The sequence below is a fragment of the Leuresthes tenuis genome, unplaced genomic scaffold (assembly GCF_036924035.1).
Source record: "Leuresthes tenuis unplaced genomic scaffold, fLeuTen1.0.hap1 SCAF_11, whole genome shotgun sequence".
In the NCBI taxonomy this organism is placed as follows: Eukaryota; Metazoa; Chordata; class Actinopteri; order Atheriniformes; family Atherinopsidae; genus Leuresthes; species Leuresthes tenuis.
The window spans coordinates 24,056,017-24,079,602 of NW_027325365.1; the positions used below are offsets into that span (position 1 = coordinate 24,056,017).

Here is a 23,586-nt window from a genome sequence, read left to right on the forward strand (position 1 = left end):
AAAATGGCTAATAATAAAACACATAAACACAGTGTTCTGAACCTGTTCAACTGTCTCATCCTCTCTGGTGCTTTGGCTGGCCTTGTGCTCATTCATCCTTCCACAGCGCTTTAAATGGCCTCCTGGAGGCATCACACACACTCGTCCCAACTTAAGAATACACACAGACGTGTTAGTGCACGCAGAAATTGCAATTATGTGTAGTTCTCTTTGTGTGAGTGTGCACATAATTTCAGTTCAAGGCTGCCATCACAGCAGGCACCAATCTGTGTGAGCAGTCAAGCAGCAAATCCATCAACTGTTCCTCAGGCAACACACGCACACACACACACACACACAGTGGCAGATACTGTATGACTGCAGTCTTGTTTTTCTCCTATCATTACTCATTTATTCTCAGTCTACTATTCCCTCTTTCTTTCAATTCCAATTAAATTTTCTCCTCAGTTTGCTCTGTTACCATCCCTGATGAAACAATAACAGCAAACGTGAAGTTAAAGTCCTCTTACACGCTGTAAGCTGTGTGTGTGTGTACACCCTTGACAGTCGTGTCTGTGGAAGGCATATTAAAAAAGCTTCATAAACTATCCCGAATTACTACAAGGAAGCTGGTATGATGGATAATTTCACTAAACAATGCGAGTTGGGACTAAAAAATTGATTTCTAGGTTATTATTTTGGTCTCCGTCGCTGTTTTCCGGCTGGTGAATCAGCATCATCCTAAAACAAGAGTCAAAGAAATGATTCCCGGTTATTTTCTTTTCCTCAATATACTCAAATGTTTTTTTTTCGAGAGGCAAAATCTGCATTTCTCACATTCACATTGTTTCTAAATAAATTATGTGAGAGTCATGTGCTGTGTGTGCTGTTTAATGCCAGGGCTGCCAAAAGGTCCACTTGATTACTTTCATTCTGCCCTGGGGAAACGTATTGATGAGGCCAAGTGTGTTTAGACAAGAATGGCCCTTACACACTGCATATCACTGCAGGCAAGGCAAGTCGGAGTGCCAGAAAAGACACTGTAATAGCAACAAGAGTAGCTAATATCTGCCACATTAAGTAGTTGGTGCAATAATCTGTCTCAAACTTTGGGTTTAAATAGATATTGAGTTTAAAGTATTACTTTTCACTGGGTACTTGATAGCTGCAAGATAAGCTATAAACATGTAATAATTGTATAAGCAAATACAGGCCATGTTGAACCTATTGCCAGCATTAACTTGTTCATTCAATGCTTTCAATGTTCAGTCCTGTATCTCCTTTTGGTCTCCATCAACTTCTGAATAAACATTTGGCACTTTAGTTGCTAATTGATCCTATTTCTCCTCCAGATAACTTTACCCGTCAATACTTTGGTACTGGGCAGGCAGCTTATGGCTTTATCAGAACGTCGAAGCTTAAAAAAAGCAGCTACAGTGGCTGAAATAAGGAACACTGAGTGCAGTGAGACTGAATCAAAATCAATGAGCTGAAAGAAGCTAAGATGCTCAAAAGAGGTGTGGGGGAACTGCAGAGTCCAGGGAAGGATGATTCTGTTTTGCTTCATCACCATCACAACATTCACACACAGCCGTGAAAAACAAGACACGACAAGTTACACGTGCCGTTATTTACTGGACAAAAACTCAGCCGAAATGCAGAAGTATGAGAAATGTCCATCCTCACTGCTTTTCGATAGGAATTAGGGGGTTAGGTAGCAGCCAAGCACTTGACTGAATAATCATCAGCAGGTGTGAGCACCTCTATAAAAGCAGACGTTTAGTCAGTTTGCTGGTCTGCTGAATTCAGGTGTGTGTTAACACAATGCCAAGGAGGAAAGACATCAGCAATGATCTTAGAGAAGCAACTGGTGCTGCCCATCAGCAGGGGAGGGATTATAAGGTCTTTTCTTTACCTCTAAATTATGACGGTTTGGTTAATCTTTGTCCCCTATGACAGAATATTTTTGACCGTTTGTCAAACAAAACTAGACATTAGACGGTGGAACCTTGTTTTTCCAATTGCTTTCAATGGTCAACATCCTTGGCTGGCAACAAAGTTGTTTCTCAGCAATAATATCTATTCATGTTGTGCTGTGACTGTGAAGTACGCCTTGTGTCCATCAGCTGCAAACCGTCAGACTGAAGCAGCTGGATGTAATCTGACAAATGTGACATATGACATAAAACTGTCAAACGCTGTTTCCCTTGTTGCAGGAAACAGCCTGTTATGCAAGAATTACTGGAAGACTGGAAGAGATGCCAGCAGATGGTGATGGCAGACATAATCCTGAACTTCTGCCTCGTCCCTTTTTGCCTGTACAGATTCTTTTGATGTTTAACTAAAGAGAACAAAAAGTCCTGTGTGTGAGTCAGCAGCAGCTCTCTCCTTCAGAGGAGTCTCATTAGTTTTATTGATTCAAATCTAAAAGACCCAGACTGTGACGCACCTACAGTATATTACTGGACAAGGTCTGTGTTGTGAGCAGCAAATAACAGTGTTACATCAGGATTCCAACTGCTGTAACTCCAGATGTGTTTGCTTTGATGAAAACTGCAGTGATCGATATTTGAAAATAAGGTCATGGAACAAAATCCCCAGTCTGCAAAAAAATTATTTCAAGCGTTTTTTTTTTTAATCGTTTGGACTTCTTCAGATTTGGAATGTCACTTATATCTTTTTCCCCATGTGATTATACTGCTTTAGGTTTCTTGAATACTTATAATCCCGCATGAGCGAATACTTTAGCAACTGTGGATGAAATAACTTAGTTTTTGTCTGCTTCTTTGCTACTTCGCCTACTTTTCACCATCTTTTTTTCATTGTTGCTTTCTGCGCTTTGTTCTCACTAATTGTTTGGTCAGGTTTAGGCAGCAAAACAACTCAGTTAGGTTCATGAAACAAAGTGACTGTTTAGAAAAGAGAAGGCAGTTTCAGAAAAATTAGAAGGTGATTGGATGAGGCATCTGTCTATCAAAGTCGCAAGTGAAATCCAACCAATCATGGACCTGGTGGTGCCACATGGAACCAGTCAGTGATCAGGAGCTGCCACGGCTGATTGCTCTTACAACTACTGTGAAACTGCATGTAGCCACCCTGCACGGGATGCTGATTGGTCCAAACTTCTGCGCTTCAGCCACAAATGGATGGCTTGGAGCCTGGAAACATGGATTCTCTCTTGATTGTAATTTAATGAATCTCAAGAGAATCCAGCCACTTTGGAAAGTAAGAGCTGATGTGTCCAGGTGGACTAGAAGAATCCTCAAACTTTACAGAAAAGACAGGAATAGTACAGAACACATGACCTTGGAATGTACCATAGGAGATAATGAGTGCAACTGGATAGTTTTCGATCAGGAGCAGTTTTCTGTACATAACAAAGAACTAGAACTTATCCTTATTAAGCAATAATGATTACCTGAGATTTTCTTCCACTTAATCCAGATTGGATGTGAGTGGATGTGCAGAATGTCTAAAGTTTATCACAGAAAAACAGTGTCTCCTTTTTCTATGAAAAATTTAAAGGATACTCTCATCTAAAGCAGAGATTTTCAAAGTGGGAGGTGAGCATTCCCGAGGAGGCTCTACTGTTTCATGGGAGGCTTAGTGAATGGAAAAGAAGAAATATTATATCAGTTGTTGAATTAGTTATTAAAAGGGGATCACGTTGAATTGGGTTATTGTGTGAAATTTAGTAAAGGAGACGGTACATCGATAAGTTTTGGAGTTTTAGGAGTTTTAATGATTTTACCAAAGAGACAAAACAACCACAAGGTCCACAAAATGACCTCAAATACACACAAAACAATAATAAAGAGTCAAAAACAACCACAAAGACGCAAAACAACCTCAACAAGATTGCCACAATGACACAAATTGACAACAGCACAAATATACCACCGCAAGATTTAAACAGCCAAAGACACACTTACTAACAACACAGAAAAATAGAGACTCAAATTCATCATAAAGACTCATCCCTCAAAAAAACTAAATAATCACTTAGACAGACAATAAAAAGAGACCCTCAAAGACGCCAAGAAAAAATGAAAAAAAGAACCGAAAGAACCGAAAAAAGCCACAAAGGCAAAAACCCACTAAGAGACTCTAAAATCTTTTTAAAAGTGAGAAACTGCTATTTTTCAAAGCATTTGGTGTATTCTGAACAGAAGTAATTTTAACTGGTTTATTCCTTGCTTTGTCTAAAGGGGGATGAGCAATCCCTGACTTGGAACCTGACTCAGCTAAATGTCACGTATGAGTCTCTCAACATCCTGAAGCAGCTGACTTAAGTCCTGCATAAAAATTTTTCATGTGTTTAAAAAAAAAAAAAATTATGGATGTTTACAAGATGAAATGTCTTTTTTATACTACAAGAGAAACTTTCAAACAGGCTGTGCAAAAAAACAAAAACGTAAAAGGGACGTTTAATACATTTCATGGTAGTCTTCATGCTGTTTTATATCAACCATTCACTCGCCAAAAGATAAACTGACTGGAAGGAAGGAAGACTTTATATTTCCCCCACTGATATGTTTGTCTTTTTGTGTAAACAGCACAAAGCGAAGCCAAAGGAAAGCGTGTGTCTTTCACTCTCAATGGGATTTTCAGTTGAGTGCTCTCAAGTCTGTTTTATTCTGGCAGCATAAACAGTCTCTGTTGGAGGAACACAATAAAGGGAGATACGTGTGTGAGAGCATTACATCTGGCTGGCTCACTTTCCTTCGCCTTTCTCAGGGATCAGCCATCAGCCGTCAAAAGTAATTTGATGCTGAAGTTGGTGCCAAATTAAAATGCAATGCCAGCTGGTGCGGACTAACAGAACAGCTTTTAGCAGGACATTTCTACAACGTTCAGCTGAAGTGAAGACATACAGACTTCATCCAAGAGTGAGTTTATATGTCTGGATTGATGATTTGATGGGATATTTACCATCATCTTCTATTAAAACTGACAATTTTCCATAGGTCTTAATAAATTTCTGCCATGCTTTGGTCAAAATACTAAAAGGTTTTCTTTTCAAACCAAAGATTTTCAACACCTTTTCTTGGTGATGTGTCCATCCGTGTCGAGGCTTCGAAGCGTGTGTCCATGACGTATGTGATGACGTCCGAGGCCTCACGAACCGGCCGTACCACGGTTCAGGAAGGCTTCACGCGTCATTTGAAATATAAGCGTCAGCGAAACGCAATGGATCTACCCCCACATTATGTGGATTTAGAACCTTATGGTGCCAACTTATTGTTCATAGCTAGCTGCCTTTTTGTTTTTTGTTATGGAGCCAGCTAAAAAGAGGAGATTTTCTGATGTCTGGGAGCATTTTCAGCTGATCTCTCAACCTGCTGATAATCCTAATAAGGCAGGCACACAATAATAATTGTGTGAAGCAGAATAGAAATACCTAATTAATCCCATAGGGAAGTTCTTGTAGCATAATTACAAGAACACAGAATGAATAGCATATATATTAAATATAATAAATACAATTATATAAATTACTACTACTGTTATGGTGGACGACATAATGAAGCCATGTTGTCATTTCAATCACCACCTGCTTTACATTTATTGTCCACACTTGATGGCGCAGTTGAGCAAATGAAGCGCCATGAAGCTTCGGCCCATTTTTGAACTACTCGGATGGAAAGCTTCAGTGCTTCATGAGGTTTCATTTCGTCATCAGTACCTTTTCCCATTTCAATTGATTTCAAGGCGTTGACTGAGCAACGCACCTCATCCATCCCTGTGTGCAAGCTCCAAGCTTCCATGCTTGCACACAAATTAGATCGATATCCCTTAAAAGTATGTTTTTGCCACAATAAATAACACGAGAGCTCACATTAGCACACACAGTAAACTAAGCACAGACTACCTCCCATAAAATGAGGAGGGAAATACTTGACTGGTCATTTTATTCTCCTTTCATTTCCCTCATCTGCAGTTCGGTCACAAAGAGTTTGTACTGGTCTCTCTCATAGGTGCAGTCTCATTGTGAGTCTTGTCCTTAACTGGCCCAGGTTGGAAAACAACACCCCAGATAGAAGGCTAAAGTTGTGTATCGGCCGGCTGGCAGATTATTGCACCAATCAAAAATCACTTTGGAATTTCTCCATCTCTTTAGCACTCCTCATTGAAGTGTGTAGTAACCAAGATTGAGAACTGTTGCTCATATGAGCTCCTTTTAACCAAAGTTTGTTTTTCTAATCGCAGAGGGCAATGGATTTGATGACAAATTGAAAATTGGAATTTCTAACTTTGGAATGGGAAAGAAAATTTAAGAACGACAATTACGAGTTGGATTTCCTCGCTGAGATATTAAACATTCCACAAAGTACAGATAGATCATTATTAGCTCTTTTTTTCCCTAAAGTTTATGAACTATCGGCTGCTTATGAGAATTTGCTGTTAGAAATAAAGTTTTCAAATTCTGAGGTACAGCGAATGCAGCGTGATTTTAACTTAAACTTAGGAAGAGAAAACACGAGGAGGCTGGACATCACCACTCTGACCTGGAGATGTGACATAGAAATCCACCACAAATGTGAGCTGCTCACTGAATGAGATGTTTTCAAACCCGTTTTCAGACACCCACATACATGCTCTCAAGTACCAAAAGAAAAAGAGTCTTCTTGAAAAAAAGTCTTGAAACTACATTACAGAACATCTTCCCTCCACTGTTTTCCACTTGGCGTGTTCTTTTCTATATCTTACACATCTAATCTGTGCTGCTTATTAAGGCCACAGAGCCTTCACTGGATTTTTTTCCTGTGTGAGCCTGTGTCAACGTTATATAAGTAACTCAGAAGAGACTTACACAGTAGCCCTTGTCAGATCCTCAGGCTCCAGCTGAAGCTTGGGTGTCGCTCTGTTTATCCGTGTGATAAAATCACAAGCACAACAGGGGAAATGAAAGCCTTACAACAGCCTTGACAAAATGATCTGTTGTTGATATGTCCAGTGGGCCTCAGAAGATCCACATGACAGACACATTCTGAAGGGCTGCAAAGCCACGCTTCTGCATATATCTGTCAGTAGTCATGGTTGGGAGTGAATTATAGGTTTTTGCATTCCACCAGGGAGGCGTCTGACAATGACAGTGCTGAGTTCAGTCGTGTTATCAGTTAAAGAGCATGGCCTTAGGGTAGATTTCTAACTCTGACAGCTGAAAGTTTTCAAATGTGTGAAATTTGAAACATTGAATGGCACCCAGATAGTTAAAACAACAAACATTTAATGAAGTTAAAACTAATTTAGTAAAATGCCCTAACATATGTCACAGCAGAAGCTCTCATTTAACTCAACGTCGTTGTTCTTTCCCACGATGTGCACTTATAATCACTTCATGACGATTAGAGACAGATTAGAGATCATGGCCTGGATTAAAGATTGAAAAAAAAGTTTCTGTTGCGCTCTCTTTGTCCCCATCCACCCCGAACCCCTCCTCCTTAACTTTCCCTCTGCAATAACAACATGGCTCTTTGTGAAAGAAATAAAAACTGTAACCTATAAATATAAACCATCACTCTGTTACCATGAAAAGAAACTTGGTGGAACATTTTGTAAGTTCTAAGAAAAAACTCTTAATACACAAAAAAAACCATTATTTATGGCTGATGGACAAGTAAACACTTTTTTGTGAAAGCCCCCCCACACTCCTGCAACAGAGGAGCAAGACTCCCAGACTGCAAGAGACACGCGACAACCACAAACCACACGATGTTGTTTGGAGTCAGTCCCCAGCTGCAGATCGTGAAGATGAATTTTTTTGTAGTTGTTTTGTGAGTCTTAATGGTTGCTTTGCATTTGTTTAAAGTAATTTACCGTGCCTTTGAGGCCCTTTGGTGTATCATTTAGGTTGGTGGTGGTGTGTCTGTGTAGTTGTTTTTGTCGCAGGTCTTGCTCAGGCTACTCTGGGTTTCCTTGTACTTCCATTGTTTTTTGTAAAGCTCCTGTTTTTTGTTCAGTCAGTATTTTATTCTTTAAAATCTATATCTCTCATGCACTGCCGTATGTTTAGCTTTGCTTCTCATTCTGTTTTTATAGCAGGTTTCAGTTGCTGCACTGGCATTATGTGATAATCCTAGCAGATGATGCCAGATTCATGTAATTTATTCCAGTCTAGTTTGAGCTTTATTTCCTGTGTCACCAGTTATTTTGGATTTCTCTTTTGGACGTCTATGTTCACTGCCTTTGCTGAATCTGTGTTTGTCCTGTAGATTTAAGCAGATCTATGTTTCCTCATGCTCCACCTGCCTGTTGTCAGTGAGTCTCCATTTTGGTTCTCACCAAACTAAATCACGAGCATTCTGCATTTAGCTTACAGCTTTGTTTTGGTCATTGCATATCTTTTTGTGGTCCTTGGGTGTTTAATTGACTAATTTTGCCCTCTTTGGGTCATTTTTCAAGCACACATCAGGGGCCCCTTGACCACATCTGGCCTAGGGCCTGTGTCTACAAGGTTTGTACAGTAATCCATTAAGGTAGGGTGTAAGGAGCTCCTGTTTGATTGAGACTTTGTAGGTTCGATCACGAGTTAAGTGAATGCCTTGTCTACCACCTGCTTGTATTGATTGTCATGAAAGCAAACTGATCTCCTTCACTGACGCCTCCGCTGCAGCTCTCTTCGTTGTTTTCACTGCACTGTTAGCCTGAACTTTCTCTGATCAGCTTGTCAGTTCAACAGTCTATTCAAAAGTCTTGATTCACCCCTCATTTCTTTATATTTTACTTTCAAGCAGTAAGACATTCTTGTAATCTTTTAAAGTGGTCTTGAACAACAGTTCTCCTGGCTTTTTGAATGTCTTTCAAAGTCTTTCTTTGGACATTGGCTGCTTTTTCACTCATTTTCAGTCAGGAATGTGTTTTTGGTTTGATTGTTTGTTAAGCCCCTTAACACAGACTTCTGTTTTGTTCGCAGCATGGTGACCAGGGGGCCCTTAGGAAGCAGATGAACAGTATCTGAAAATGATTTGCTTAAGAAACATGAAAAACATCCAGCACAGACCTGACACAGGAACAGAGAGATGCATCTGGATCTTCAGTTGATCCATCAAATCAGTGGCAACAGGTCCTATGGAGGGATGAATCCTCCCCAGAACCTGGACCTCAACATTATTGAAGCAGTGTGGGATCATCTGACAGAGAACGGAACAAAAGGCAGCCAACATCCAAAGAAGAGCTTTGGGATGTCCTTTGAGAAGCCTGGAGAACTATTCCTGAAGACTACTTAAAGAAATGACAGAAAGCGTGTCTCAGAGGGTTCAGGCTGTGTTGAAGAATGAAGATGCTCATACTAAATATTGACTTCAAAGCTTGTTAGAATTGGGCAAACTCTGTTTTTGCCTTATATATTACATTTCTATTTCTAAATGTTTCCAGTTTTTTTGGCAATTTAGAAAGAAATTATGGAATACTTTTGCACAATAATGTATAACTATTGATCATACCGCTTTGTAAGAATAGTACATAAATATTACTGTGGTTTTTGATATCATGGACACAGTATATTCATGGTAAGGACCTCAATTATGGTTAATTACAGTTGCCTATTTATACAGTTATATACTAAATGGCATCCATCTGCATGATATTCAGAAAAGCAACATATACTGTATTAAAAATGATCATTTCCTGCATAAATATGTCCTGTCCTGCATTGATCCTCTCACCAGTGATTAACTATTACAGTAACGGTTGAACGTTTTTGTTCCAGTTTCTTCTGCCGTGAAACTGAGTTGATCAGCTGGGTGAGAATGGGTGGCTTGGAGACATAGCCCAGTAAAACTGAAGCAAATGGAGACAAGAAGTAAGAGAGTGTGAAGAAGGGGGACCATGTTGAGCAGGTAAATATAGGCTCTTAAAAAAAGTGATGAGATGAGTGAAAATATGCAAAACGGTGTTAGAGGACTGTGAAGTGACGACGTGGAGGCCATCTGGGCTCAGTTCATCTGTCATCTCATCATCTGCCTTCAGCTTGCTGGTTCTGCCCTCCACTTGGCAGAGCTTCCTGCTGCACAGCTGGCTTCATAGTCTCTCTCTGTCCCCCTCTCAATCACGTGTGTACGCTTTCTATGTGCCTGCCTGTATGTGAACTTGTTTACTGTGGTTAGGAATATTGGACATTTAAGTGAGAAATTAGTGAAATAAAATATTTTATAGCTATAATGGTCTCTTATGTGTTAAAAAAAGACATTTTGTGTCTTATCTCATACACAGAAGCTGTGTGTGTGTGTGTGTGTGTGTGTGTGTGTGTTTGTGTTTGCCTGGGGCAGCACTGCGGGGAAGGCGTAATGTTCCCTCGCAGTGGTAAGTAACAGTGTTTTTCTAAAAAGGTGTTTCACATTCGAACCCACACACATCAGGTTAACTGGGTGCATCCACATGGCCCAACCTGCCTGTGTTGTCCATCATGAATGTGAGCGCACTCATCTCTGACGAGTTACCTGCTTGGAAAAAGACGGCACAAACTAACCAACTCTTTACCTGCTCATCAGGGTGAACTGCAACAATTAAAGAGTAACATTTCAGAGCAAAATAAGATTGAATCTACACCTTGTCCACCCGCAAGTTCAACTTTAATATGGAAGAATTTTTCAGATAGTATTTTAAATATATTGTAAATAATGGTCCACCACACATTACAGGATATTCTTATCCTGCTACACAGAGAAAATCACTGAGCTATGCTCCACCAACTGCTAAATCATGTGATTTTTCCATATTAATATTTTGGATTGATAGAAAATTAAAGCAGAAGATAATTGGAAAGATGTGGTCAACACTTGTTATCTACTCTTCAGCAAGAAGTGGAGTTGAGATTCTGACTGTCGCCCGTCAGAATTTATTAACAGTGGCTAACTAATGTTCGCCTTAAGACCCAGAGTTGATTAGCAACTGCTCTGCACAGCTACTCCGAGATGCCGAGTGTCACTACTCGATGTGAGTCATTGCCCAATATGAGATGAACACACACGCCACATCTAACTGACCCAGCCTCATCACTTCCATTTTATAAATGTGCAAAACCTAGGCTGTGTATGAATTTACACTCTCTTACCATAGTCAGCCATTTTCTAGTGCTGTTTAAAATCTTGACAGAAAGTTTTCATTTGTTATGTAATGCACTTTAAATTTGTCACGTAATACAAGAAAACAAGTGTTGGCTCCATCAGGCCAAAATACTTTGTAGCCTGGAGCCAGGAGCTCTCAGCGTGTGCTACCGGGGTGGCAACACCCATTCCGAAATCCCGCCATTCCGACATCCCGCTATTCCGACATCCCACCATTCCGACATCCCACCATTCCGACAAGGCTTTCCGTATAAGGAAATGTGCGTTACTCAACAGGTGAGTCCCTTCTTTCTGTTCATGCAATTTATATGTTTAACACATGTTTACAGACAAGCGTTATTAAAAACACAAAGTCTCGGCAACTGGAGGAGGAGAAGCAGACCGCGGTGGTTTTCAGTCACACACTCCAATGCCACTTGTTTCAACTTCCGAAAATTTAATCCAGGAAAAAAAGGCTTACAAACATGGACCGAAACGGCTCCATAACACGCACAAGAATCCAAAAGAAACGAAAGTTAACTAAAAGAAAGCAAATAAACAGCATGAAGTGGTCAAAATCAGTTTTACTCATGCCTATGTGCGTCTGGCACATGCGTCTTCGGGCTCTCCCATGTTGGTTTGTGGATGAAAGCTATATGTTCAGCTGTAATGTCACATAAAAACAATCTCTACATGACATCTACTCCCAGGTGTGACCAGTTAGGTCCTTAAAATATCAACAGGCTGCATAAAGCCTTGCGCAACGGCTGTGTGTTTGTGCCAAATGCGCAAAGCCCATCCGCGCTTCCCAAAATTGGATCGAGTACAGCTCAATTTAAAAAATAGTTGTGTGCGAGCTATGGCTTTAAAAACAGTCGTAGCTGTCATGTTTTGACATATTTAATTGCATTTTGTGGGTGTCATTTATGTTAGTTTATTGAAGATTATTATGTACAGCTGCAGACAATGCTTGTTTACATGGATTTAACAAAAAATATGGATGGCCTACATTTGCATGATAAAGTTTGTCAGTACAAGATACATTTAGCTATTCTTCACTTTAAATTAGGTAACTGTGAATATTCAAAACATAATTATGAGCTGCTTTTAAGTAGTCCACAATGCATCAGCAGCTGCTTTCTACTATCCACAAGCATGTCCTCTATATAGTGAACACTATACAGTCAGGGAGACAGGCCTCGATGCTTCTTGGACTACCAATATACATTTCTGTCATACATTTGATCTCCAAAATCAAATATACAGGGATCATTCTTTTCAGATTTTTGCAAATTTTTGCTTGCCATAAAAATGAGATGTTGGACTCATTGCTGGTTAGTACAGCTTCGTATGGACTTGAGCCACAGCTGAGATGTGTGCCTCACGCAGCCGGTGGGGATGCTCTTATCTGTCAACATCGAAGCCAAACTGAAAACCATCATGTTCCACACACGCCATGCACATGCAACACTCCCAGGATGACAAATGAAATGTCTTTAAATCTATAAGAAAAAAAATCCAGTTGTCTTCTTCTATTTAAACATGTGAGATGAACTGTGATCACTTCAAAAACACAATAGAGTTGCTATTAGGAGGAAATAGTGTCTGTGGCCTCTCCTTACTGGTCACAATTCCTCCATTTGGCCCCATGATTTGACCTTAATACTTTGTTTGCATGGTTGCCAAGTTTTTTGGGAATTAAAGAGAAGTGGTAATTTTGTCAAATGGCCTCCAAAGTCCTGTCATAAGGGCTAAATGACCACTGCTCCTCGATTTTACAGAAACAGAGAACCGTAACGCTGCAAAATAGAGGAGAAGAGCCAAGGGAAGGAATTGGAATGGGTCCTAACTAAACCTAGTTTCTTCCTTAATGCTGAAAAAAATTCCATTAAGCTCCTGTTACTTAATGCGGCACAAGTCACCCTGACCCGACAGCCTGCATCAGCAGCCCATTTTCATCTTTGAACATGAACTGAAGCACATTCATCTTTGATGATTTTTTACTGTATTGATCTTCTCATGTCCAAACAGTAATGCTTCATTGCTTGTCCCAGTTATAAAAACACAAGACCTGGAAATCAAAGAGGTCTCCAGTGTTACTACAACCGATGCTCTTCCCATTAAAATAATTAGTACAAAAATTCAATTCCGTCTCACTGCAGGCAATTTTCCTCTCCAGCATGATCAAAGATGCACATAGGATATAACGGACACAACGAAAGCAGACTCAAAAAATTACAGAACAATTATTTGATTATGATGTGGTCTATTATACAATAGAGTAAGTGTTTTTATGAATATGTGTGTGGCAGCAGGCTAACAATTGATGTGTGGATGAGTCTTTCAAAGCAAGGATTAAAAAAGAGAATGTGTGTCTGTATGGATGGTGTGAGAAGTGTGGGTGAGTGTGTTGCCTTCCATGGGGGATATAGCCAGTGGATCGCTCGCAGCATCTCTAGTCCCACTGTCCCTGCAGTACGTGTGTGCGGTGCTCAGTAGATTGGGCTGCCGAGTGAATGGGCTCATTAGCGGTAGCAGAGTACTGTAACACATGGCCTGGGGCACACACAGACACACAGCGCACTCGCTTTCCCGCTATACCCACCTCACCAAACACACACATACACACAGTCACACTCCAGACATGCATACTAATGCCTTCAGATTGTAAACACAGCAAGTCTCATTTATAAAAGATTCAGGCTTTACAAAACATTCTAAGGAAGAGATGAACTTATGAAAAATTGATGTTGGTGCCAAAATCAGCTGTTTGCAAAAATTATCTCCAGTGTTGTTACAAATGTATCTTTACTAACAAGTGAGTAGGTGGCATGTCGTCCCAACATGCAGTTCACACAGCACTAGATGGTGAATAGAAAATGTTTAAATTAATGGAAATGGGTTGGACCACCCCCAGAGAAGTTGTTAATGATGACAGTGTTTCATCTACTGCCTCCTGCTGCGTACATTTACATCTTGTCCAGATTTCATATTTGAGGCAGCAAGGGAAGCTTATACCTTAACCCCTATGCAAAAATAACAAAAACAAGCAAAAGAAGACAGAAATTCAAATTAGAACCCTTCCTAACACACATCCAATGTGTAGTAGTTTCACAATCCAAGCTTCCAAATTGTTCAAAGAAATTGATTTCTTAGACAATTGTTTTGTGTAAGATAATACTAAAATGTGTTGTATTTTAACGTATGGCTTTCCAACCCTAATCATGTATTTTTTATCTCTAAACCTAACCATGTACATTAATTCTAACCCAAACCACATACATTTAACTCCTAACTGTAACCATTTGTGGGTGGGAGCCAAAAGTAAGAAAACCAGAGAAGTACAAATGTAGAGAGGCTAAAAAAGACCAAAGAAAAGATTGCACCCTTGAAGGCAAAAGGGTTTAACTCCACTAACACGTGCTTTTGTCCCAAACAGCCTGGAGATACTTGAGCATCTGGCAGTTAACAGCTATGGATTATGAAACTATGGTATTTGGGCATTTTCACGTGAGACCGGGATATTTAACCATGCATCTACAAATGATGACCATAATCCCTACATCCTGCTAAAAACGTTGACATGTACAACAAATAGTGAATGCAGCTGACGTCTCCAACCCATAAGTAAGTGTGACACAGCTGGTGCCTGATTATCAAGTGGTGACCTGTCATAACAGATGTTTCAGTAAATTAGAGCTGCTACACCTCTGAGGGCTTAATAGCAACTGTGTTTGCAATAACCTTCAAACATCAGAAATCCTAAAAATGAGCAATCCTCCTTGAAGAGCTGCAGAAGCCTCAAGTAACTTTCTTCCATCCATTTCTTAGATTTAACTTGATATTCAGTAAAATGCACGCTCCCACCGGCTCTGGCTCTCTGACATTCAACAATCACCCAGATGTCTTTGACCTTAACCGTGCTTTCAGAAAGAGCTACATGAGAAAAGACCAGAGAATCATCCAGCACTGACCAAAGCTTCCTCAACTGTACGTTTCAGGGCAAAAAAACATTTATTTATAGCTTGTTGTTTGGCTGTCACTGAAATTCACGTACTGTGTTGACTTAATGCAGTATCATGTCAAGGGATGATGCTCTAGCTACTCATTCTAATGTGGACTTCACTTACATTTCTTTCTGCCAAACAGCAAATAACACAACACATTGAAGAAGCACAATAAACCTCTGCAGATATGCAGTCAACATAAATAAATCAGAGTGTTCCAAGACAGAGTGTGGGTATTTGTCTTACCTTAAGGCTGTACCTCTGGCTTTGCTCTTGTCAGACACCTGTCAGACACAAACAAACATCAAAAGATTGATTCAGGTATCCAGTTCCAAGAAGGAGGACAACATTGTCATTCCTTGTTTTCTGTCTGACAGTGATTCCACGATCAACAGTGAGGATGAGTACGATCCTTTAGTGGTTTGTTTCAAAACAGTTGAATTGACAGTGATTGATTTATTCATTAGATTAGATTAATTCAGATTAGATTACAGCTGGCTCTGTGTAAGTAAAGAATCAACTAGATTAACAGGGTCGGCACTGCCAGCACTTAGAATGTCCAAAACAGCTTTTGAAAGGATATTTATTTGATCTTTTCTTTTATCTTTTTTTAAGTGGGGTTGTGTAAAGTAATTATCCAGGCTCTCACATATCAGTTGCATCCTATCAGGAAAAGAAAGAAGAAAAAAAAGAAATCCAACAAGATTTCTGTAATTCACACATGCACACAGAAGGTGGCTCAGCCCTCCATCACTGTGTGCTTCCACACATTAAGCCACTGTCGCAGAATCAGCTGAGTGACAACAGCTCGTTGGTTAGAGTTCAGCAGTGGCAGTTTGCACGTACAGACACAACTCGTTTTGCCTCTCAGATGTGTATCGGCTGTGGATGAACTTGGACCCTTGAAGGCGCACCAGCGCCTTCATGAAAGTGAAAAATATGTGAAAAAGCCTACCCGATCCATCTGCAGAAGACGGCTGTCAGCGTTCTCTCAACTATCAGACATTTGTTGACTTAGTCCTTTTTTTTTTAGCTGAAATATGTCTTTGTTGCTATGCCTCACTGAATGCACAGTGGCTGCTGAATGTTTCTTGTTGCTGATCAGCTGAGTCAGTCGGAGTTGTGTCACATTTGTTGGATAGCTCACCGCTCGATACCTCTTTAATAAAGATTTAAACGATGGTAAGTGTTTGTGCTTGTCCAGGCTTTTCACTCATTCTTATTGTTTTGCAGTTGGTATTTTGGGATTAAACAGGTGGAATTGTGAGTAACAACATACCCGTTGGAGCATGCAATGTATGCAGAATTTGGCTGAGAATACACAAAGTAAACAACTGTCTGACGCAAAAGTGACTTGGTTTTTACTGTTTTTAAAACAATATAGTATTTGCTCAGTGAGACATTTTTAGATGAAAAAAAATGTGCTCTTCTGGTGGCCCTGTTCTCAGTCAGAGTCCTTTTCTGGTTCTTTAAACTGAGAGCACTCTGACCACTGTCTAATACGGTCGTCAAAAACAAACAACAGTCAGATACTGATCGATGCAAAGATTTAGCACTGAATTAGATTTGCGATGGCATCGGTACCAGTTATGCTGTCCGTGCTGCTTCTGCTGACAGACAACTTCTACAGCTCCACTGCAGACAGACACACAGCACTGAGCTGCTGTCACACTTCATGAACATTTCTGGATGTATAAATATAACCCAAGGTTTTGTTTGTTTCTTTTTTTTTTTTTTAATTATCGTCATATTTCTTATGAAACAGCAGAAGGGAGTGAGAATCTGTGTATATGTGTGTGTGGGTATCTTGTGTGAGTCAGAGACCAAGAAAAATGATAGCAGCCTGTCTCACAGTCATAACAACGCAGGTGGGAGCCATTAAAACTGCACAGTGCCTCATCTACCCGCGTTGGTCCGGCTTGTAGTCCTCTCGCTTCGTTCAACACTTTGAGCAATTGGATCATTTTTCAAAGCGATGAGTACCTGTGACGTGACAGTCCCGAAATCACAATGACGAAACAATGTGGAAACAACAGGCAGATATCTTACTCCGACATGAAATGGTCACGCAGTTTATAAAGTAAAGATATGAGAAAAGCAATGTCGAAACGCTGCTATTTACTATGTTTAATTATAATTACTACAAAAAGTGCGTTCAGCTCATTTGAAGTGTCTGTGATGTGGGAACCAAATAATTCGACTCAACGCACAACTCCACAAATTAATGTTTATTTCATCTGAAAACCATTATTGATTCGCGTTTTGGTAATGAACAGACAGTTCTAAAGATACCACCTTTTGTTTTAAAAGGATGGGATCGATATCCAGGACATTTTTTGAAAATCTTTTTTAGCTCCTGTGTTAAAAAAAAACAAAGAGTGCAACTGAATGCTTTTTCTCCTTAACTACAACTTTATTCTGTGACCTTTTCCCTTTAAAATGAAACAGAAGTTTGGTCGTTTCTGTAACTTGTCTGTTCATGAACAATTACTTAAGCCAGAGATGCACTCAAGAGGAAAAAAGTGTTGCGTTAATTAAACTTTGCTGCTTTCTGAACTTCTTCTTCTTCTAATTTCAGTGGAAAAAGTTAACCTAGAGCTTTTTAATAAAAACATTAAGCACCTCTTAATTGGTCATCTTTCCTCTATGGATTTATAGATTATAGATGGTATTATATACTTATATACTCACGTTTACCTTGGTATTGGTATCAAGTTTGAAACTGTGGTATCGTGACAACCCTACTGTCTACTGCAGGTGAGACACTGACGGCTCAAAAGCACCTCACACAAGACCAATTTACATACCAGTTTAATGTTTGCGGCAAGGCAGCAGGAAAATGCAGGGGATACTCTTTCTGATAAACTGGCAATACATACACATGAAAATTTAAATGGATTCAGATGTACACACAACATACCACACACACACACTTCGACCCTTGTATTGGGTTATTTGTGTAAAGATTTTGAAAAAGTTCATGCGAAAAACGTTTTTGTTGTGACAAGAGATGAAATTAAACAGAATTAAAACAAAAGAAAATGGTCATTTCGAGAATTCATAGCATCAAAAAAGTCATAGTCAAGTCATAAACATAAAAAAACTTGTTTAGAGAGACAAATCCCACATTTTCAAGGAAGAAATACCTCTGTACGTAGAAAAAAAGTTTGTAAAAAACGTAAATATTTTTGCTCTTTTGGTTCACTACAAACTGGCTCAATGACAGTCTATCTTCTTTAGAGGCTTCCTTCTGCCTCCTCATTCCTCTGACCCTCTCTTCTCTGTTCTCAGTCAGCTCTCTTCCTCCCTCCTCTCTTCAATCAAAAACTTCTTTTAATCCCCCCTTCCCTTGTTTCCTTCCTCTCCAGTTTTCACCCCAGCCCCGGTTCATACCTTTATTCCTATTCAACATTTTCTCTTTTGAGCAAAAGAAAAGGGTGATTACATTTGGAAGTGAAGCCCCCCCCCCATCTCTACTTTCCTCCCTCTGTTACCTCCCAGTCAATTTTGCACATGGCTACATCAATTACAAAAGCAAAACAAAAATAGCAAACTCAATTTCTACAAATATCAGCCTGTAATTTCTCTCCAAGCGCTGTAACCCGGCAATTAAAATGAATTACTCAAACAACAGCAGGACGATTTCTCTTTCCTGGCTTGTTGTTTCTCCCCCTCTCTAGAAATAAGGTGATTAACTGAGCCAGTGAAGTTTCTGATAGATCGATGCAGAGCTGCAGGCTAGAACAACAAACCTCCTCAGATCTTTGGCTTTTGGAGACTTGCAGGGCTCACAGAGAGGATCTATGTGTGAATATATTTAGCCAGCCGGTGGCTTTACTTGGATTTAAATAAAGAGCAACCCAGACAGCATTTATTCACACAATCTCTGCTGTTAAAACATGGCAGTAAGTGTTGTTCCTGACAAAGAGGACAAGCTTTCAAACCTTAAAGCTTTCAGCGACGTATGTGATATTATTTCTAAAATCTCCATATCACTCTTTTTTTCTTTTTTTGTGGGTGCCAGACATCACAATGTCTCAAAGAACAGGCTTAAAAAAAAGCCTAAAACACGCCCACACAGTCTTAAACAGAAAGCAAACATTGAATTCTTTGCTCCCCTTTACGGTTTCATTTTACTTTGTGTGAGAGACTTTACAAAGTATTTCTAATACCTGAACTCTGGGTTTAGAATTCGGTGTTTCTGATGCAACTCTTGCTTGGAGGTTGCATTGCTGAAACTACGGCAGCTGCTGAATCTTCGCAAGTTGAAACCAGAGAGACTCTCAGCTCCATATTTAAACATCTTTTGACTGGCTGGATTTGACACAGTTAATCCACGAAAGTCTTCTATATTCCCAAAGACTCTCTGACTGTGTTCAGAAATATTATTAGTATTTAAACTGTCCCATCACACATTCAATCATCTGCGCCTGCTTCCTAAGTTAGTTTGACACATGTAATACCAGCCACTGACAGGAGGTAACAGACAAAATGAACAAATCATTTATTTCCCACATGTCAACAAAGATTTGAGATTTCTCTATTTACTCACCTGCCTTTAAGCTCAGACTGTTGCTTTAACCTCTTCCATTTAGCCAGTAACCTTTTAAACTCACAAATCCCTGACTTTCTAACCCTCACACACTCTTGGCTGTAGTTTGTGCCGACTGTCGAGTTCACTTTGACCCTTTGCATCTTATCTCATTCAAGCTTTATTTGTAGCCTCTGTGCTTAACTTTTTTCCCTATGGACACATTCTTCTGCTGAGAAGTCTATACAAGCTGCTGTACTGTGAATAAGAGCATTTGTACATATCACCGGACAAAATATGAGCCCCGAGATGCAACACCTATCATTAGCCAAAGAATAAACAAAAATGACGGTAGATATATGGCAACATTGCAGCTTCATCACAAAACTGGTGTTTACACAGACAGGAAATCTTAAAAATAAGCAGCAATGTTAAAAAAAATCCAAGTTGAAGCTTTTTTCAATAAAATTGTCGCCTATGTTCTTTCTACACACATCCACTCATCATCTTTTCAGATTCATTTATTCATAAAACCTTTTGCACATTTAAACCAATAAAACTTTAATTTGAAGTCAGTCAATAACTCCCCTGCTTTATATGGTTGGAGGGAAGCTGAAACTGAGCCGGTTCGTTGTATTATTGAAAAATATTGTCAGCAGAGGTGATGTACTTAAAGGAAATCTGAATTTATTTAGGATTGAACTGTAATGTACTCCACCCCCTCATAAAACAATCTTTTTTTCAACATGCAGTAATGCGTAACACTACCACCAGGTGGTGCTAATCTACTGGAACAACAGAAGAACGCTTAACTATTAAGACAACTCGTGAGGTGTAGTGAACTTAAATGCTAATGAAAAAAAAAATAAGAGAAACATCCAAATCCAAAGACCACAGCTGTCAAAACACCTCAGTGTGAAACTGAAACAAAGACGAGGTTTAGACCACACTCTGCTGATAATGCTAGCATACGATAATTATGCTACGACTGTGCCATTTGAAAGTGACACCCCCAACACGCAATTTTCACTAATATATGAAACGTTTTGTTTATTTTTCATCATGACACTGACAGAAAATTAAACTGTGTTATAAAAGCGTGAAGGGTTGCGTGCTAATGCTACATGTACGACTTTTTCTTGTTGCATCATTGTCTTTTGGTGAATTATCACCAACAACTTTTGATGAGTGGAAGAGAACCAGAAGATGAACTGTGCACTATGTGGCCTGTATTTGAATGCGTTCATTGGCATACAGACTAACTGTACAAACATTAAAAGCAGAGGCAAGGTAAAATACATACAGAAAACCTAGATGTTACATTTGCAACAGAGATGCAAAGAGGGCAAAGAACGTGTAGTGAGAGATGTGAATTCCTGTTTAAAATGAACAGGAAAGTGGGAGAATTAGCTAACTCAGTGAAAAGCCAATTCAGATGCGTCACAACTTGGTGTTCCTAAATGAAAAGTTCAAAGGAATATTTAGCTAACAGTGGTAAAGTACAGTCTTCTATAACATCACATTGATGATACGTTTGCTTTTCCTTTTGCTTTTTGTCTGTGAGCGTTCACTACTGACTGATCACATTTTCTGTTTCCCCTTACATTACGATGTAGGGAAATGATAAATGTTCAAAAAGAAAAATGGCTAAACTGGTCAAAATCGCTAGAAGATATGCTAAAAGAAACAAAATGATTTACTGCAGAGCAGACACTTTATAAGTGTCTGGGTTTGATTTATAAGGTAGGTTTTGTGGCTCGTTTCTGTGACAAAAGCTCAAATTGACTTTGTCAGCTGAAAATCCATTCACCCGTTGCAGCCTCAGGATCATGGTGTTTGTGCATGCTGGTTGATGCCTGAAGAGACTAGAGCTGCTGGTAATGATAACTACAACACTGTGGATAATCCAAAGATGTCCGTTGAAGATGAGAGTAGAAAGCACATCCAGTTAAGTTTGTGTTGATCAGTTGGACTTTTTATCATCAGCAGCTGTAATTTATCATGGTTAGGTGTGTGCAGCACTCACTGTACCGCCTTCACCAGACAGCTTCCTGAGGCAAACCCCTTAAAGCTTCACAGCTAAAACAGACTTCCTGTGAGACGTGTTCTCCAGGTGAATGTTACATGTCAGGTAACGCTACACATACCGCCGATGTATGAGAACTCCCCGGAGAACCTGTCTGTATTTTTGCTGCTCTGCATGACAGACTCGACCACATTCACCTTCAGCTGCAAGCGTGCTTTTATATAAAACCAGAACCTTTAAGCCTGACTTTGCTCTGACCGAGGTGATCTGTCATCACAAGCTTGCAGAGAAATACAGGGAGATAGAGACAAAGGACAGTCCTGCAGTGGTAATTGGGTTGCTGTTTTTCTGTCAGCTTCTAAAGTCATTAGGCACATATCTCTCTCTTTTCTACCACTGCTTTCCCCTCCACCTTTTCCCGCTCTGCTTCATCTCTCTCTCCTCTTTCTTTCAATTCCCTCCTCTCCTCCGTCTCTTTTGCTCTTCGGCAAAAACATATTCATCATACTCCTCTGCTGCCCTCACAGCGTAGTGCCACAGCATACTAATGACAGTGTGCATCTGTGTGTGTATCTGTGAGACACTGACAGCGTGTGTTCGCGTTTCTGTGTTTGCTGGCATAAATGCTTGCGACTATAGGTTTACATTGGCACGCTATATGTGTGTGTTGGTGTATATGGGTGCATGTGTGTAATACATGCAAGACTGTGTGTTTGATTATGAACGTGTGAGGGTTTTGTGTTTTACTGGAGGCTATAAAAGCTTGATAACACACCATGCACTCATTTGCTATAAGCCTGTTAACAGCATGCACAGATAAATGCCACTGAATTCATCTCAGCCTCTCTTTCTCTCCATCTCCATCTCTCTCGACCCTCTTGTTTTCTTTCCTTCTTTCTTCCTCTTTATCTTTGCTTCCTGTCTGTGTTGTTATCAATCTGTCTCCTCTGTTTTTTGGCTTTCTCTCTCCGTCTCTCTCTGTACCACTAACTTATTTGCTTTTTTTCTGCCTTTCACACTTCACTCTCTGTTTATTTAAATCAGTCCCTGTGTCGGTCTTGCTCAGAAACCCACGACAGGATAAAAATACACAGAGAGAGATGTGTGGTGAAGATTTTAAAGAAGAGTTGAACAGATTGGGATATATACTTAGTGTTTTTGCAAAAGACAGATTGAAGTAGAAAATACTCTCTCTTGCTTCATAGCATACGATATGCCAATAAGTTTTATGTTCTTCTATCCAATATCTAAATTTTTTTTGGATCTGAAATCATATCTCTGTTAACTCACCTTGAATACAAGGGTGTCTACAAGGGCATTTACCAGACGCTGTCATCACAAGGCACGCACACCCATGGTTTTTGCACAACACATTACAGAGCAGAAGTCTTAAGCCACATCTTTTTTTCTTTATTTCCAGAGAAAACTGGAAAAGGGCGTTGTAATGTACTGAAACATGTGCAAACATAAATACAGTAAGTAATGCAGAGTTTAAACAATTCTAACAAGCTTGGAAGTCCATATTTGCTCTGAGCATCTTTGTTCGTCAACACAGCCTGAACCTTCTTAGACAAGCTTTCTGTCATTTCTTTAAGTAGTCTTCAGGAATAGTTCTCCAGGCTTCTTGAAGGACATACCAAAGCTTTTGTTCCGTTCTCTGTCAGATGATCCCACACTGCTTCAATAATGTTGAGGTCCGGGTTCTGGGGAGGATTCATCCCTCCATAAGACCTGTTGCCACTGATTTTCAGTCCACTTCTTGTGTCATTTGGCATAGCTCAGCCTTTTCTCCCTGTTTCCCTTCCTTGATAATGGCTTCTTGACAGCCACCCTTCCATGGAGACCATTTCTGATGAGGCTTGGGCCAACAGCAGATGGATCAACTGAAGGTCCATTTTTTCTCATAAGGACATCACTTTCAGATCCTGTTCATCTGCTGCAGATAGGTTTTTAAGCCTCACACTTCTTTTTTTGTCCTCCACTTGTCAAGTTTTC

General features: G+C 39.8%; 1 protein-coding gene across 3 annotated transcripts in view; it reads right to left on the reverse strand.

Moving 5' to 3' along the window:
- aff2 (AF4/FMR2 family, member 2) overlaps nt 1-23,586 on the reverse strand; it is a 179,445-nt gene that overhangs the window by 41,398 nt on the left and 114,461 nt on the right. For all 3 annotated transcript variants that reach the window (XM_072396214.1, XM_072396213.1, XM_072396212.1), the window contains exon 10: nt 15,281-15,318. In XM_072396214.1, the coding sequence (XP_072252315.1) occupies nt 15,281-15,318 (38 nt within the window). The remainder of the gene's footprint in view (nt 1-15,280; nt 15,319-23,586) is intronic.